General features: G+C 43.3%; 1 protein-coding gene across 1 annotated transcript in view; it reads right to left on the bottom strand.

The window, feature by feature from the left end:
* The window catches only part of mdn1 (midasin AAA ATPase 1), a 61,419-nt gene that overhangs the window by 3,581 nt on the left and 45,600 nt on the right, over positions 1–12,238 (bottom strand). The window contains exons 70-98 of the mRNA XM_085432932.1: positions 11,901–12,053; positions 11,604–11,713; positions 11,414–11,487; positions 10,772–10,955; positions 10,539–10,686; positions 8,980–9,126; positions 8,757–8,883; positions 8,250–8,355; positions 8,009–8,124; positions 7,397–7,801; positions 7,083–7,309; positions 6,861–6,998; positions 6,164–6,354; positions 5,817–5,978; positions 5,601–5,735; positions 5,380–5,515; positions 5,098–5,276; positions 4,812–4,943; positions 4,480–4,633; positions 3,967–4,265; positions 3,711–3,866; positions 2,392–2,493; positions 2,113–2,311; positions 1,836–2,006; positions 1,572–1,729; positions 1,176–1,271; positions 632–747; positions 328–502; positions 56–129 (exon numbers count right to left, since the gene is read on the bottom strand). Of these exons, the coding sequence (XP_085289058.1) occupies positions 56–129; positions 328–502; positions 632–747; positions 1,176–1,271; positions 1,572–1,729; positions 1,836–2,006; positions 2,113–2,311; positions 2,392–2,493; positions 3,711–3,866; positions 3,967–4,265; positions 4,480–4,633; positions 4,812–4,943; positions 5,098–5,276; positions 5,380–5,515; positions 5,601–5,735; positions 5,817–5,978; positions 6,164–6,354; positions 6,861–6,998; positions 7,083–7,309; positions 7,397–7,801; positions 8,009–8,124; positions 8,250–8,355; positions 8,757–8,883; positions 8,980–9,126; positions 10,539–10,686; positions 10,772–10,955; positions 11,414–11,487; positions 11,604–11,713; positions 11,901–12,053 (4,570 nt within the window). The remainder of the gene's footprint in view (positions 1–55; positions 130–327; positions 503–631; positions 748–1,175; positions 1,272–1,571; positions 1,730–1,835; positions 2,007–2,112; positions 2,312–2,391; positions 2,494–3,710; positions 3,867–3,966; positions 4,266–4,479; positions 4,634–4,811; positions 4,944–5,097; positions 5,277–5,379; positions 5,516–5,600; positions 5,736–5,816; positions 5,979–6,163; positions 6,355–6,860; positions 6,999–7,082; positions 7,310–7,396; positions 7,802–8,008; positions 8,125–8,249; positions 8,356–8,756; positions 8,884–8,979; positions 9,127–10,538; positions 10,687–10,771; positions 10,956–11,413; positions 11,488–11,603; positions 11,714–11,900; positions 12,054–12,238) is intronic.

Raw genomic sequence — 12,238 nt, 5'->3', positions numbered from 1 at the left:
ATATCACACAGCTATTAAAATTAAATCACAACATACAGAAAGATGAAGCTCTTACCTACAGACAGACACCTGGCCTACCTCCAGCAGAGTGAGGGCATTGATAATCACTGCCAGGGATTCAAATGCCAGCTGTGCATGGACGCAGACACACAAACACACATGCAAGTTTTAATTAATGCAAACTTTAGATAAGATATGGGAAGCAAAAGTTGGGCATTATAGGGAAATGGCACATGAAAAACCATCAGTTAATAATAAGCACTAAATACACCGTTACTATTACTGATCGTTTCTGATCGGCATCTGATTGTAACTGGAGCCTCGAACCTGTTTAGAGTGGTTGTCCACCATGCTGGAGGAGTCGTCCACAGCCAGGCAGATCTGGTACTCTCTCTTGCTGGGCTTCGTCCGCCTTAACCAGATCTTGTCTTTGCGAAACTGACTGGCGATATAAGGGATCACCTTCCTCATGTTCAGACGCTTTCCTGTTCGGTAATCACCCCTGAGGACACGCACATATAAAGACACAAATATACAGTTGATACACACACACACAGCATCAGCTCACATTAACAGTGGACCAGTTTCACCACAGCAGAGAGAATCAAGATTTCCTGTGTGCTTTACTGACTTTAGTTTGGCGGCCTGTGTGGGCTCCAAGATGAGACGGAGCTGCTCGCACAGCTGCTGAGAGAGAGCCGAGGTCAGAGTTTGGTACTGCTGCCACATGGAAGCCGCTACAGTCTCCTGAAACACAGCGACAGTTGCAGTTAATCACAGGAAAGAACCACGTTTTTCCTGTAAGCCATCACTCTGAGACGCTTTTCTTTTTTTTTATTATATAAAACACAAATGGGACACATTTAACTATTCCACCGTCTCCTGAGTGAAGCTTTGTGTTTTAGAAAATACATCAAATATATTCCCAACTTTCACATGATCCTCGTTATGTTCACAAGGACAGCATTTTTATTCAGATTTCCTTTATTTAAACATATTTGAATCTGCAGTGTGTTTGTGTCAGCATTCTTCAACAAATGCAACAAAAACGTATAAAAGACAAAACTTCTCAAGTCTCTTCTTCAGTTAACTGAAGAATAGCAGTGCAAGTCACACTTTCCTACGTGACAGCCACAGTTGAACATGTTTGGTTGAGTCTCCCGGGTCACCCTCACCTCCTCCTGAGTCCCCGGGGCCAGTTTGTGCCAGGCCTCCAGCTGCAGCTCCATCTCCCTCCTTGTTTCTTCTGGGTCTCTCCTCTGTGCTTTCTCCTGGCACATAAGCGCACACACAGACATACAGAGTTATCTTCACGTGTGTAACATTAAACTGATATGAACTGATGTGGAACTGAAGGCTTTGTGACTTTTTTAAATGTAATTAACTCTTTATGGCAGTCAGTGTACGAAAATCACAAGTGTAATGTGGCCTACACTTATTTACATCACTGTAAATCATCTCTTTGTCCACATTACTCAGTTATATGTAACAATAATCAATAATTAACAGTAATTTCAAATACGTTCACTTCTACAACACTTGACAGCAACTCCTTAGAGCGTACTGTGTACCTGCGCAGAGTCCAGAAGCAGCTCAGGAACAACATGAATTGTAGAGTCTGTGCTTCTGCTTGCTCGCTCTTCTTCTTCGGCTTGTTGTTTTTCTTTCCACCTCTCGTCCTCCTGCTCCTCTCCCTGCCTCTGGACCTCCATCTCTCCAGGGTCTACACCTGCAGTACAACAACACTAGTCAAGAGATGCTTCACATCTGAGAAGTTTAAAAATTGTTGAAATGAAAAAAAAAAAAACGAGCAGGAGAAGAAGAGAATTTGACACCTGTCTGGGAAGCCTTTGAGGAGTCCAGCTGTTCAGGCTTCAGCTCCTGGACCTCAGCCGCTTGCAGATCAACCTCCTGGTCCTCTGTCTCCATGGACAAATCCTCTTCTTTGTCATCTTCATCCTGGCCCCGAGGCCCTGCTGTGCTCTCCTGCTCTGCACTGGCCACATCTAGGTGCAGTCACACCAACAAACAACAGTTATGTACTTGCTTTGAAAAGCTTAGTTTAAACTCCAGCCAAACCATCACAGACTCAGCTTCCAGGTGATCACCTACCATATGTCTGAGTGTCATAGTTCTGGTCTCCGTGCTTAATGTGCTCGTACAGGTCTGACACCTGCTGGGTGTCGCTCTGCCTGTTGTTCTCGAGGCTCTCTTTGCTTCTTTCGACTGTGCGCAGGCGCTTGTTGACTGGCTTGTTGTAGTCGCCTATAGAGCGTTCACTATCTGCTTGGCCAGGTTTCCTCTTCAAGCTCTGGAAAGGAAAAAAAAACTTAATTAAGAGGAATAAAGGGACACCGAACAGCAGCGGTGAGGCAGAGAATTTTGCCACACCTGAGTCTGACTCTGAGTTTGTCTGTGTGAAGCCATTGTTGCTGTCAGCTTTGACTGGTGGCCCTCAGACTGGCTGGCGTCAGCTGCTCCACTGCCATGCTCCTGTAAAACCATAATAGCATAAATATAGATACAAAAATCATGGCAGACATATTTTATACATGTGTACAAAAACCAAACCCAGCTAAAGTTTGGTGTGGAGGGCTTCACCGCTCTGTGAAAGTAACCAAGCAATTTTTTTGGATGCCATCATCTACTGTAAATTGCTATACAAAACAGTGACACTTTTTCATCTATACACCTTCAGGACAATTTCTGAAACCATTAGCAGTTAATAATGTTTTTCACAAGTGCAAGTAAAACTCTACATCTAGGATCTATATTCTATATCTAGAAAGAGAAATTTGGACCTCTTCAGCGCAGCCATGGAGAGGGAGAAGCTTTCAAAATGCCCTTACCCACAACCCCACCATGTGCCAGGAGTGGGCTTTGCAGCAACAGCAGCTGCTGTGAGGTCAGGCAGTGTGTGAGAGACCAAGATGCAGACAAGACCAGGACCAGGACCACAGTCTGCCAGGTAAGTTGAGGTAGAAAACCCAGAGGCCCTTGCAGTGACTATTGCAAAGAACGAGCCGTCGCATCCCAGGGAAGGAAAAAAGAAGTGTTCAACCTAGCACGCCTCCAGTATTCCCTGTCAGCTCTCTCTCCTACCTCATGGTTCAAAGGCTCCTGAGGTTCCCAGGTCATCAGGCCTCTCTCAGTCCCCCTCTCCTCTAGACTGGAGAGACGAGACTCTCCAAGTACTATCAAGAATCCCCAGACACTGCATTGTGTTTTGGGGTAACAAAAGAAAAACTTGTGCTCCACACAGAACATATTATAAAATACAATACGTCAGCATTTGTGTGGCTCTCAAGCTGCACTGTGGCACACAAGAAGGCCCTTCAAGGGTGGACAACTTGTTTGTGTAACAGCTTCTCTGTCACACAAACAACCAATCAGAAAGAAGGGAGTCTCACCAGTGCTTTCACTCTTCCCACTTTCTCATTCAGAAGAAAGACAGATCGTCACACTCTGTCCTATTCTGTACTCTTTGTGTATTGAAGGAAAAAAGTACACATTCAGAACTGTCACACACAAAGCGCTCTGTCATTTAACTCACAATTCACATAGGCTAGGCATCAGGATATTCAGTCATATGCGGCCATCAAATATGCTCCTGATCACGGGAGACTCCGCTGTGAATCACTTCATAATCAATCAGAGTCACTTCGAGCCCACACAGAGTATCTGGAGCACAGTGTAGATTTGAATGTTACCTCTTTGGCCTCGTCTCTCTCCGAGGCTTCTCCTGCCAGCTCCACAGCAGTGTCGCTTTGAATGTTGTCCTCTCCTGTCTGACCGTCGGTGTCGTGCCATTTCCTCTCAGCGCACTCGGGCAGCTCCTCATCTTCACCACCACCTTCCTCCTCCTCCTATATACGCATTAAAAAAAAAAAAAAAAAAAAAAAGGTCACATCAGTCAATACCGTTGCTCACGCCATGCATTGGTGTACTTATTTTGAACATGCACACCTTTGGCTCATGCCCTTTTTCATTTGATGAAGTCTTCGTGTCCTCGTCTCTTCCTGACTCCCGCTCCCTTTCCTCGTCCTTCTCTTCTTCATCTTTATCAGCCGAATCATCCTTTTCTGCTTCTTCTCCTCCCTCCTTCTCCTCTGCAGTTTCAGGCTCCCCATTGTTTTCTTCTCCATTTTGGTCCTTGTCCAGCTCCTCTGCTCCTTGCTCGTTTTCTCCTCCATCTTTCTCACCATCCTCCTCCTCATCCTGATCTGCTTCCATCCCTCTGTCATCGATGTTAAATGGATTATCCTCTGAAAAAGGAAAAAAATTGAATCATTCATTTTCAGCAATTTGTGACTTTTACATCTGTGAAAAGCTCTTTACAAATACACTTACTACACTTACTTGCTTACAATGACCCAGTCTAAAGCCAAAATTGAGCATCACATAAGACATCACTGATAATAAAGCATGCGTGTTTCTCGACTGTGTTAGTAAAGCTATAATTTAAGCAGCAGGCTTCACCTTCACCTTCACCCTCATCTCCATCATCATTATCCTCTCCATCCTTGTCACCCTGGTCCAGATCGAGTTCCTCAGGCAGATCCATGGCCTCGGGCTCAGGTCTCTTGTCTTGTTGACCTTGGTAGGGGTCTACTTCATTTTCATCAAACTCTCTCTGGGACAAATAACAGAAACACAGAGCATGACACACTTGTCCATCCATGCAAATCCTGTTCTTCGCTCACACCGACATTTGCAGTTCAAAGCCCTAACGACTGTTTGTTGTCTATTACCGATTTTACTTTTGACACGTATTAAAATGGAAATCATGGGAGTTAGGTGAGAAGAAAAACCTCATCTCCTTGTTCATTGATCATGTCTTTCTCCTCTTCGTCCATCTGTTGGTCTTCATCCTGGTTCTTGTGATCTTTTTTGGGGTCTGCTGCATCCAGGTTGTCATCTTTGGCAACCAACTCAGACTCACCCTGAAAAAAAACATATGACCATTCATGATGTTACACAGAGAAAACTTTAACTAAAGCTTTCTGGTGGCTGCTTTATATAAATGAAGGTTTAAGATTGGATGCAAACTGCTCTGTCATATGTACTTTTTAAATTGTGTTAATGTTGTGGAGATACCTGATCCATGCCCTGACCAGACTCCTCCTCCTTGTCACTTCCTTCCTCCTCCCCCTCATCATCATCATCATCATCTCCCCACATTTTTTCATCCAGTGTATCTGTCTGGCCTTCACCCAGGTCACCCATTTTTTTGTCCAGTTCTTCGTCGTCCTCTTTATCTGATTCCTCGTCGTCACCTTCAGATCAAGCAAAGAAATGCAGAGAAAAAATTCAATCATGGTTACCAATTATCTTGTATAGAACCAGCTTGGGATTCCTCTGCTATCCAGCTTAACTGACCTGGTTCTTTCTCATCAGCGTCGCACATCTGGCCATCAAAGTCCTCTGACATCTCAACGGCATTGTCTTCTGACTTAATATCCTCTTTCTCATGCTGTTCAGTCTTTTCTTCCCCCTCCTTGAAGGTGTCCTCCAGCTAAAGGAAGCAAAGGGCAGGAAGACTTGAGTCAAAGTAAACAGTCATACAGTTCACACTACTTAGATGCCAGTATTTTCATCACCTGATCTTCATTCTCGATCTTGTCGCTGACATCTTTCGTGCCCTTTCCCTCTCCTATACCACCACCTTCATAATCGTGAAACTGTTCTGCTCCTTCTCCATCTCCAGCCATAAGCTCCTGAGGCAGGCAGAAACCCTGAAGGGGACACCACATCAACTGCTTAGTTAAAATTACACTGATGGCATTATTATTTCTTAAATAGGACCATGTGAGTACCTTCTGAGCGAGTTCAGTGAAGATGCTGGCCAGTACAGACAGAAGTTTGCCTGTGCTTCTATGTGCTCCCAGTGACACAGCCAGGTAGTAGCATACAAGGTCAGAGTAAATTCCTAGTAGAGGCTCCAGACGAACCAGCATCCTGCACGCCCTGTTTACCTCCTAAAAGTCAGCAGAAACATGTTAAGGTGAAGAGATTCTGAAGACAAAAAAGCCCTTTAATTGCACCTAAACAGATTTGAGTGCACTCAGACTTCCATTCACAGGTTAATATTTGATTCATTTAACCTATAATGAATTTGTACTTTGAAAGCACATCTCTGAACAGTTCCAGATGTTCTTGGTACCTGGAAGTGTGGCGGCTGAGAGGAGTCCCTTTGTGTCTTTAGGTGGCACAGAAGCCTCTCCAGCCCAGTACTAACATCTCCCACACGCAGAGCCTCCACCTCAGCCTCCAGTTCCTCCTCCAGCAGGCGAGTCAGGTGACCAGGCTTTAGCAGGTCCTCCAGAGGCTCCTCCTTGTCCTCTTTGGCACCCTCTGAGATAATACATAAACGGAAGAGGTAACCATCATTGCATTATGAACACTGTATATACATTTGAACTGGCTGGAAACAGCCATATGCCAATGGCATGGTTGTAAGACCTACTAAGGATTTTATTCTCAGGATAAATTAAAACCACTTAGAATAACTGCCCCATCCACCACTGCTCTCTCATCCCTCATCTCCACCTCACTCTCTTGAACACAAGTCGGGGCTCTAATATTGAAAAATGTACATAAACATGTTTATATTATTCCAGCAAGTGTCCATTAAAAAATACATTTAAAAACAAATATAAACAAATTTGAATTCATTCTCACATTGCTCAACTATTATGTCACACGAGGCCAAGATTAATGACATCTACAGTAAGTATCCAGTTAGGCACCCCATTACTTTTAGGGTCAAGCACTAAACTAATATAATGCTTTCTGACTACCAATCCAACATTTTACCAGGTCCTAGGTTACCACTGCTGGTTTGAATGCAACCTTCTGACCTCTCTTGGTGTCTCCATGCTGCTCCCTTTGTTGTACTCTCTCCCGTTTCTTCACGAGTGTCTGGACAGAACACAACAATGTGTTGATGTTTGCTTCAAGCTCAGCAGAGAACTCCGTACAGAAGGTTTGCTGGTGATCTGTAAGGGAAATAAAATAAAACATGAACTGCTGACCCATCTGAAACACTGTTAGTTATTCGTGCAGCTGCTCAGTGCTTTGACCTGTGTCATCGTGTCCCAGGGAGAGCACATGAATCCTCCACGTGGTGAATTCTGTGACGGTGGCCTCCACCTGTCCTCTCACATACTGGAGACTCTGGATTACAGCTGGTTGGTTGTCTGGAGTGCCGACACACACATCTGAGGTGAAGATCTGCTCCACAATGGGCATCTGAGCCCCTATAGCTCCCAGACGGTTGAAGGCCGAACAGCATTCGGTAAAGTAGTTCCTGTGGGAAACAGCAGTGCTGTTGCAACCGTTTTGTATTTGTTGCTGTAATGTTAGACTTGAAAAACGCCAGACAATAATGTCTTACCATGTATGAAGAACACCATCAGAGATTGGCTGTGCTGCACAGTCCAGCTCCACCTTCAGGCTCTGCGTCTGCTCCAGCATTGTAGTGACACGCTGATGTAGTTGGCACCATGCAGCGTCACCCCTCCTCATCAAGCAGCCAGGGGGTTGTCGCTGCGCTGCCAGTGGGGATGGACACCTCAGGGTGTGCTGCTTGCAGCTGCTCACCTCCTCCTTCTGAAGGTCTTCGGGGCAGCAGTGCAGCAACCAGGCCAGCTGCTGCAAAAGGGTATTACACTGGGCTGCGAGCGCTTGGCCCCTCTTCACCCAGTCCTGGAGAGAGGCTTGGGGTGGGAGGGTGCAGCCTGGCTCCTCACTCTGGCTTTGTAGGTAGGCCTTGATGCCCTGGACATTGTCAGTTAGCCTCCTGGGTGAAGTGATAACAATTAAGTTAGATGCTGCAAAGTTTCCATGGCAACATCTTATTTTTTTAGTTTGATATAAAACATAAATCTAAAAAGAAATAGTAATGGTGTTCTGACTGAATAGCCTGTGATGCACCTGTGCCACAGCAGCCTTTACTTCTAAAAGCAAACCTACACTTTGACATATAATGTTATACTAGCGTACTGACCTGAGATGGACCCATTGTTCAATGAGTTTGGCCAGCCGTCGCCTCTGTTTGAGGAGCAGCTTGAAGAGGTGAGAGGAGAAACCCCTGCATCGCTCTACATTCCCCAGACCCAGCTCCTACAGCAAACATTGACACACATGCATCACAATGAAGATAACACATGCTAAACTTTAAGTTCCTCATTGTGATGCTTGATTTTCATCTAGTTCATAGGTACAAGTGTAAGTTGTGCATGTCGCACCTTAGCAGCGTGCTGCAAAGCAGTCTGCAGGGCAGTGTTCCTGGCCCAAGACTGATAGAAGTACTTCTGACAGCCGTCCCATGCTGTCAGCAACTCAGCAAACAACCTACAATAGGAAAAAAGAGAAAACAGTGTCTCACTGCAAAACCAGAGCATGTCCACACAATTACAGGCGACGCTGTAGTTGGCCTTTTAATCTCTTCATTGTGCAGTATGTCACTGGCCATCTGTTCTGTAAAGCAATAGCTAGCTACATGTGTTGCTTGTTTGATAGAATCCATCCACACACTTCACGATTACATCCGTTCTTGAGTGTTGGAGTGTAATTCGTTTAATGTTGAGGTAACTACTGAAATATTAAAATCTACATTAATATTGTGGCTTACTTCTGTGTTTGTTTTAAGAACTTCAAAATAAAAGCACTGTTGCATGACAGAAAGATTAACCCTCATGCAGCGCACGAGGCACTGATTCAGAACAAGGCCTCTGTAAATAAGTTCTAATTACATGCTCTCTGCATTCTCCTGAGTCTTGACAGCTGAGAGAGCGGTCGTCATCTCCAGCGGCTGCATGTACAGAGCCTTCTCTGCATATGCTGTCCTGTTCCATATTAGGCCTTTGCGGTACGACAGACCTTAAAAGCCAATCATACAGAAAAAAAAATTAATTCTATTTAAAAAAAAAAAGTATAGAAGTTAATTGAAAATGTAAGTCAGTGTGGGGAACCGACCTATTTCTGTGAGCATCTTGAACAGGTCAGACAATGCCCTCTGTTTCTGCTGTAGGATGTGCTTTATCTCAGCTTTCTGCTTGTCTTTATCTGCTGATGTGTTTATTGTGAGGCTCTGCAGGTCCCGCAAGTTGCTGATGACCTCGCCTGAAAGAAAAAATATTTATAAAGATTTTTTTTTTTTTTTACATTTACAGTATATATAAATAAAGGTTCACACACACACAGTCCATTTAGCTGGATTTGAGCAGACAGTATGTCTGAACACCTCAGCATTTGTTTGGCTTCTTCTGTCACATCATCAATAAACACTAGTGTTCCACTGTCACTGGCAGCCATGCACGTCCAAGCCATCACACTGTCTCTGCCGTGTTTTACAGATGATGTGGTGTGCTTTAGATCATGAGCTGCTCCATGCCTTCTCCATACATTTTTCTTGCCATCATTCTAGTAGAGGTTAATCTTGGTTTCATCTGTCCAATCAATGTTTTTTAGACGTTTTTTAATTTATTTTTTTTTTAACAAAGTTCATTCTAGCCTTTCTGTTCTAATGGTGGTGCGTGCAGTGCTGAAGCCTGACCTTCCATGATGGTTCCTGACTGCTCCTCTTCTGCTGCCTGAGGTATCTTTTATCCTCACTAATTTCAAGCTAATCTTTTCCCCACTTTGTTATTATGAGGTATTGTGTACTGAATTTTAGAGATCAATAATGAATTTAATCCATTTTGGAATAAGTGTGTAACAAAACAAAAATATGGAGCATGTGAAGCACTCAGGCATTTACAAGAATATTCAGGTGTATGTTAACACAATGTCATATTTTTCCCAGAAAACAACATCCTAAGATCCCGAGGTCAATGTGGTGGCTGTAACTCAGAACGCAGAGCTAATGTACTAATCGGAAGGTTGGGGGTTGCCAGACAAGGGAAGGACAATGAAATGAAGACACTATTAGAGTATAAAAGTGCCTACAAAAAACCCCAAAACAAAACAAACAATAAAAAAAAAAAAAAAAAAACACAACAAGAAGGGAATCGTATAAGTTGCTTGGAAGAAATAATATGTAAGCACGGCTCATCTCTGCAAAGTTGCCAAACCATGTTTGGTGAAAACTAAACGTATCCGAGCCATGCAACATAACAGTGACTCCAAGCACAGCACCAATCTACAGAATAATGATTCTGGTGGTTGTTGGTTTAGTTAAAATCCAGACTTCAATCCTTAAGACAGCTGTGCATAAATAAACCCACCAACCTTGATGAACTGCACCAAAATTCCTCCACAACATTTTGAGAGAATAGTAGTCCAACTGAAAACGGCTACTCGTCAAGGTTCTTGCTGCTTAAGGTGTTTCCACAATTTATCCAATTAGATGTACTTTTTTGTCGTTTTTCAAAGGACTTCATAGAGTGCTTACATGACTGCAGTTGTAGCCTGCAGTAGTAGGCTTCAGTAATCTATACTCTAATGTCAGGACAGTCACAGGATGGTGTCGAGTCCAACAACATAACTGAATTATTTCAACTGTGATTTTAACTATCCAGCAGTAGCTTTCTCACCAGTGAAGCAGTCCAAGTCTTCAGCCAGCTCAGGGACAGGGTTTTTCTTCAGCAGCTGGGTGCACATCTTCTTCATCTTCCTGGACAGTACAGGCAGAGATATTTGTAGAGAAGAAGCTTTGAATCCTTCTTCTTCTTCTCCATCAGTCTAAAATATAAAAACATAGTTGAGTGATTAAAAAAAATGTTGAAAGAGAAAATTAAAGACACTGTGTGTTCTGTGAGATCTGTACCTGTAGAATCCTGCACTTTAAAGGCAGGGTGCTCTTTAGCAACTGGTGAACTCTGTGGATGGGCATTTCCTGTGGGTTAGCGTCCACACTGTCCAAGCTCGCGCCGCTTCCCTGCTCCACCAGAGCAGGAATACTCGGACCATTCAAAGCCTCTTCAAACTGCTTGATAAACTTGAAGAGTGTACTGAAAATCATAAGGTGATTACCATTAAAGCAGTCATTTATATATTGTTACACTTGGCTGAGGCTCAACTATCTTGACTTGCTACAGGTCAAGATCATTGTGGTCAACTAAAACTAAAATTAAAATCTGGTGCAACAAACATTTTAGTCAACCAAATAAATAAGACCCCACTAACATTTGCACTTAAAAAAAAAAAAAAAACTTAAAAAACTGTAATAAAAATATGTATCAAATGTGTTTAGTTTTATTAATCTAGATAACACTGCTTAACAGCCAGATGAGGCGACTCTTGTTCATACTGATTTAGGATGTCCACACGAATCAATTCACATTGTTGTGTCTACTGGAATACTGAACCTTCCAACTTCTTGGAAGCTATTATTTAAACAGTAAAAATGAAACTGAAACTAGACACCTGAACCTGGAAGCTAACTGTGAAACAAATGCCGGCCACATACCGATGGGTCTTCTCCACTGACTGTTTGATGGACCAAAAATTGACATCATTCCATTTGCAGATCTTGACAAAGTCCTAAGAATACAAATTCATATGTAAGACAATGACAGAAAACTTTGCAGTGAAGTTCAGAGATTCAGAGGCAAGTTTGAATAAGTGTTAAGAGTTTGATAAGATTTATAGGGATATACCTTGAGGTCCTTTTCAATGGTCTGCCTGTGTTGAGTAATTTTGGTTTGAATGCCTTGAGAAAACTGATTGTAGTATTTGTACAGGTTCCAGAGAAGACTGGACAAAGGCTCTGTAAAAGCAAGCAGTACTGTGTCAGAATAAACTCAAGTACATGTTAAATGACACCTGAGATAAAAACAAAGTCCACGGTGATGTGAAATGTGTGATTTCGAAATTTCAGCAAAAGGCCGTTTCAGTGCTGGTCCAGTAAGCAGGTCTGAATGTGTAGTGTACAGGAAACAGCAGTGATAGCTGACCTTGCCCGGACTGCGGGGGGACCAGCAGGAGGTGGCAGTGGAATGTGAGCAACATGTTCAGACGAGTGTGGAACTCCCCCAGGGTGGAGCCCTCCAGAAAGGCCTGAAGGGTGGAGGACACTGAAGACAGGGAAAGGTGTTCTACCCCTTCAGCTGGAGAGGAAGACAATAATAAATATCTCTTGGCATCCTTTATTTCCTTGTGCTTTAAATTTGAAAGTTTGAAGTTAAATGCACCAGTATTTTCTGCAGTTTGCATCTCACAGAAATACAGACAGAGAAGCAGAGATAGATCCTCGCTTCCCTTCAGCTGATAAAATTTACACCTTTAATCTGAT

Source organism: Copadichromis virginalis, linkage group LG15 (genome assembly GCF_057382275.1).
Source record: "Copadichromis virginalis isolate Kocher_CV1m ecotype Utaka linkage group LG15, C_Virginalis_male_GT1.1, whole genome shotgun sequence".
Lineage (NCBI taxonomy): Eukaryota > Metazoa > Chordata > Actinopteri > Cichliformes > Cichlidae > Copadichromis > Copadichromis virginalis.
The sequence above is the reverse complement of the archived record's forward strand: the minus strand, read 5'-3'. Positions and strand labels throughout refer to the sequence as shown.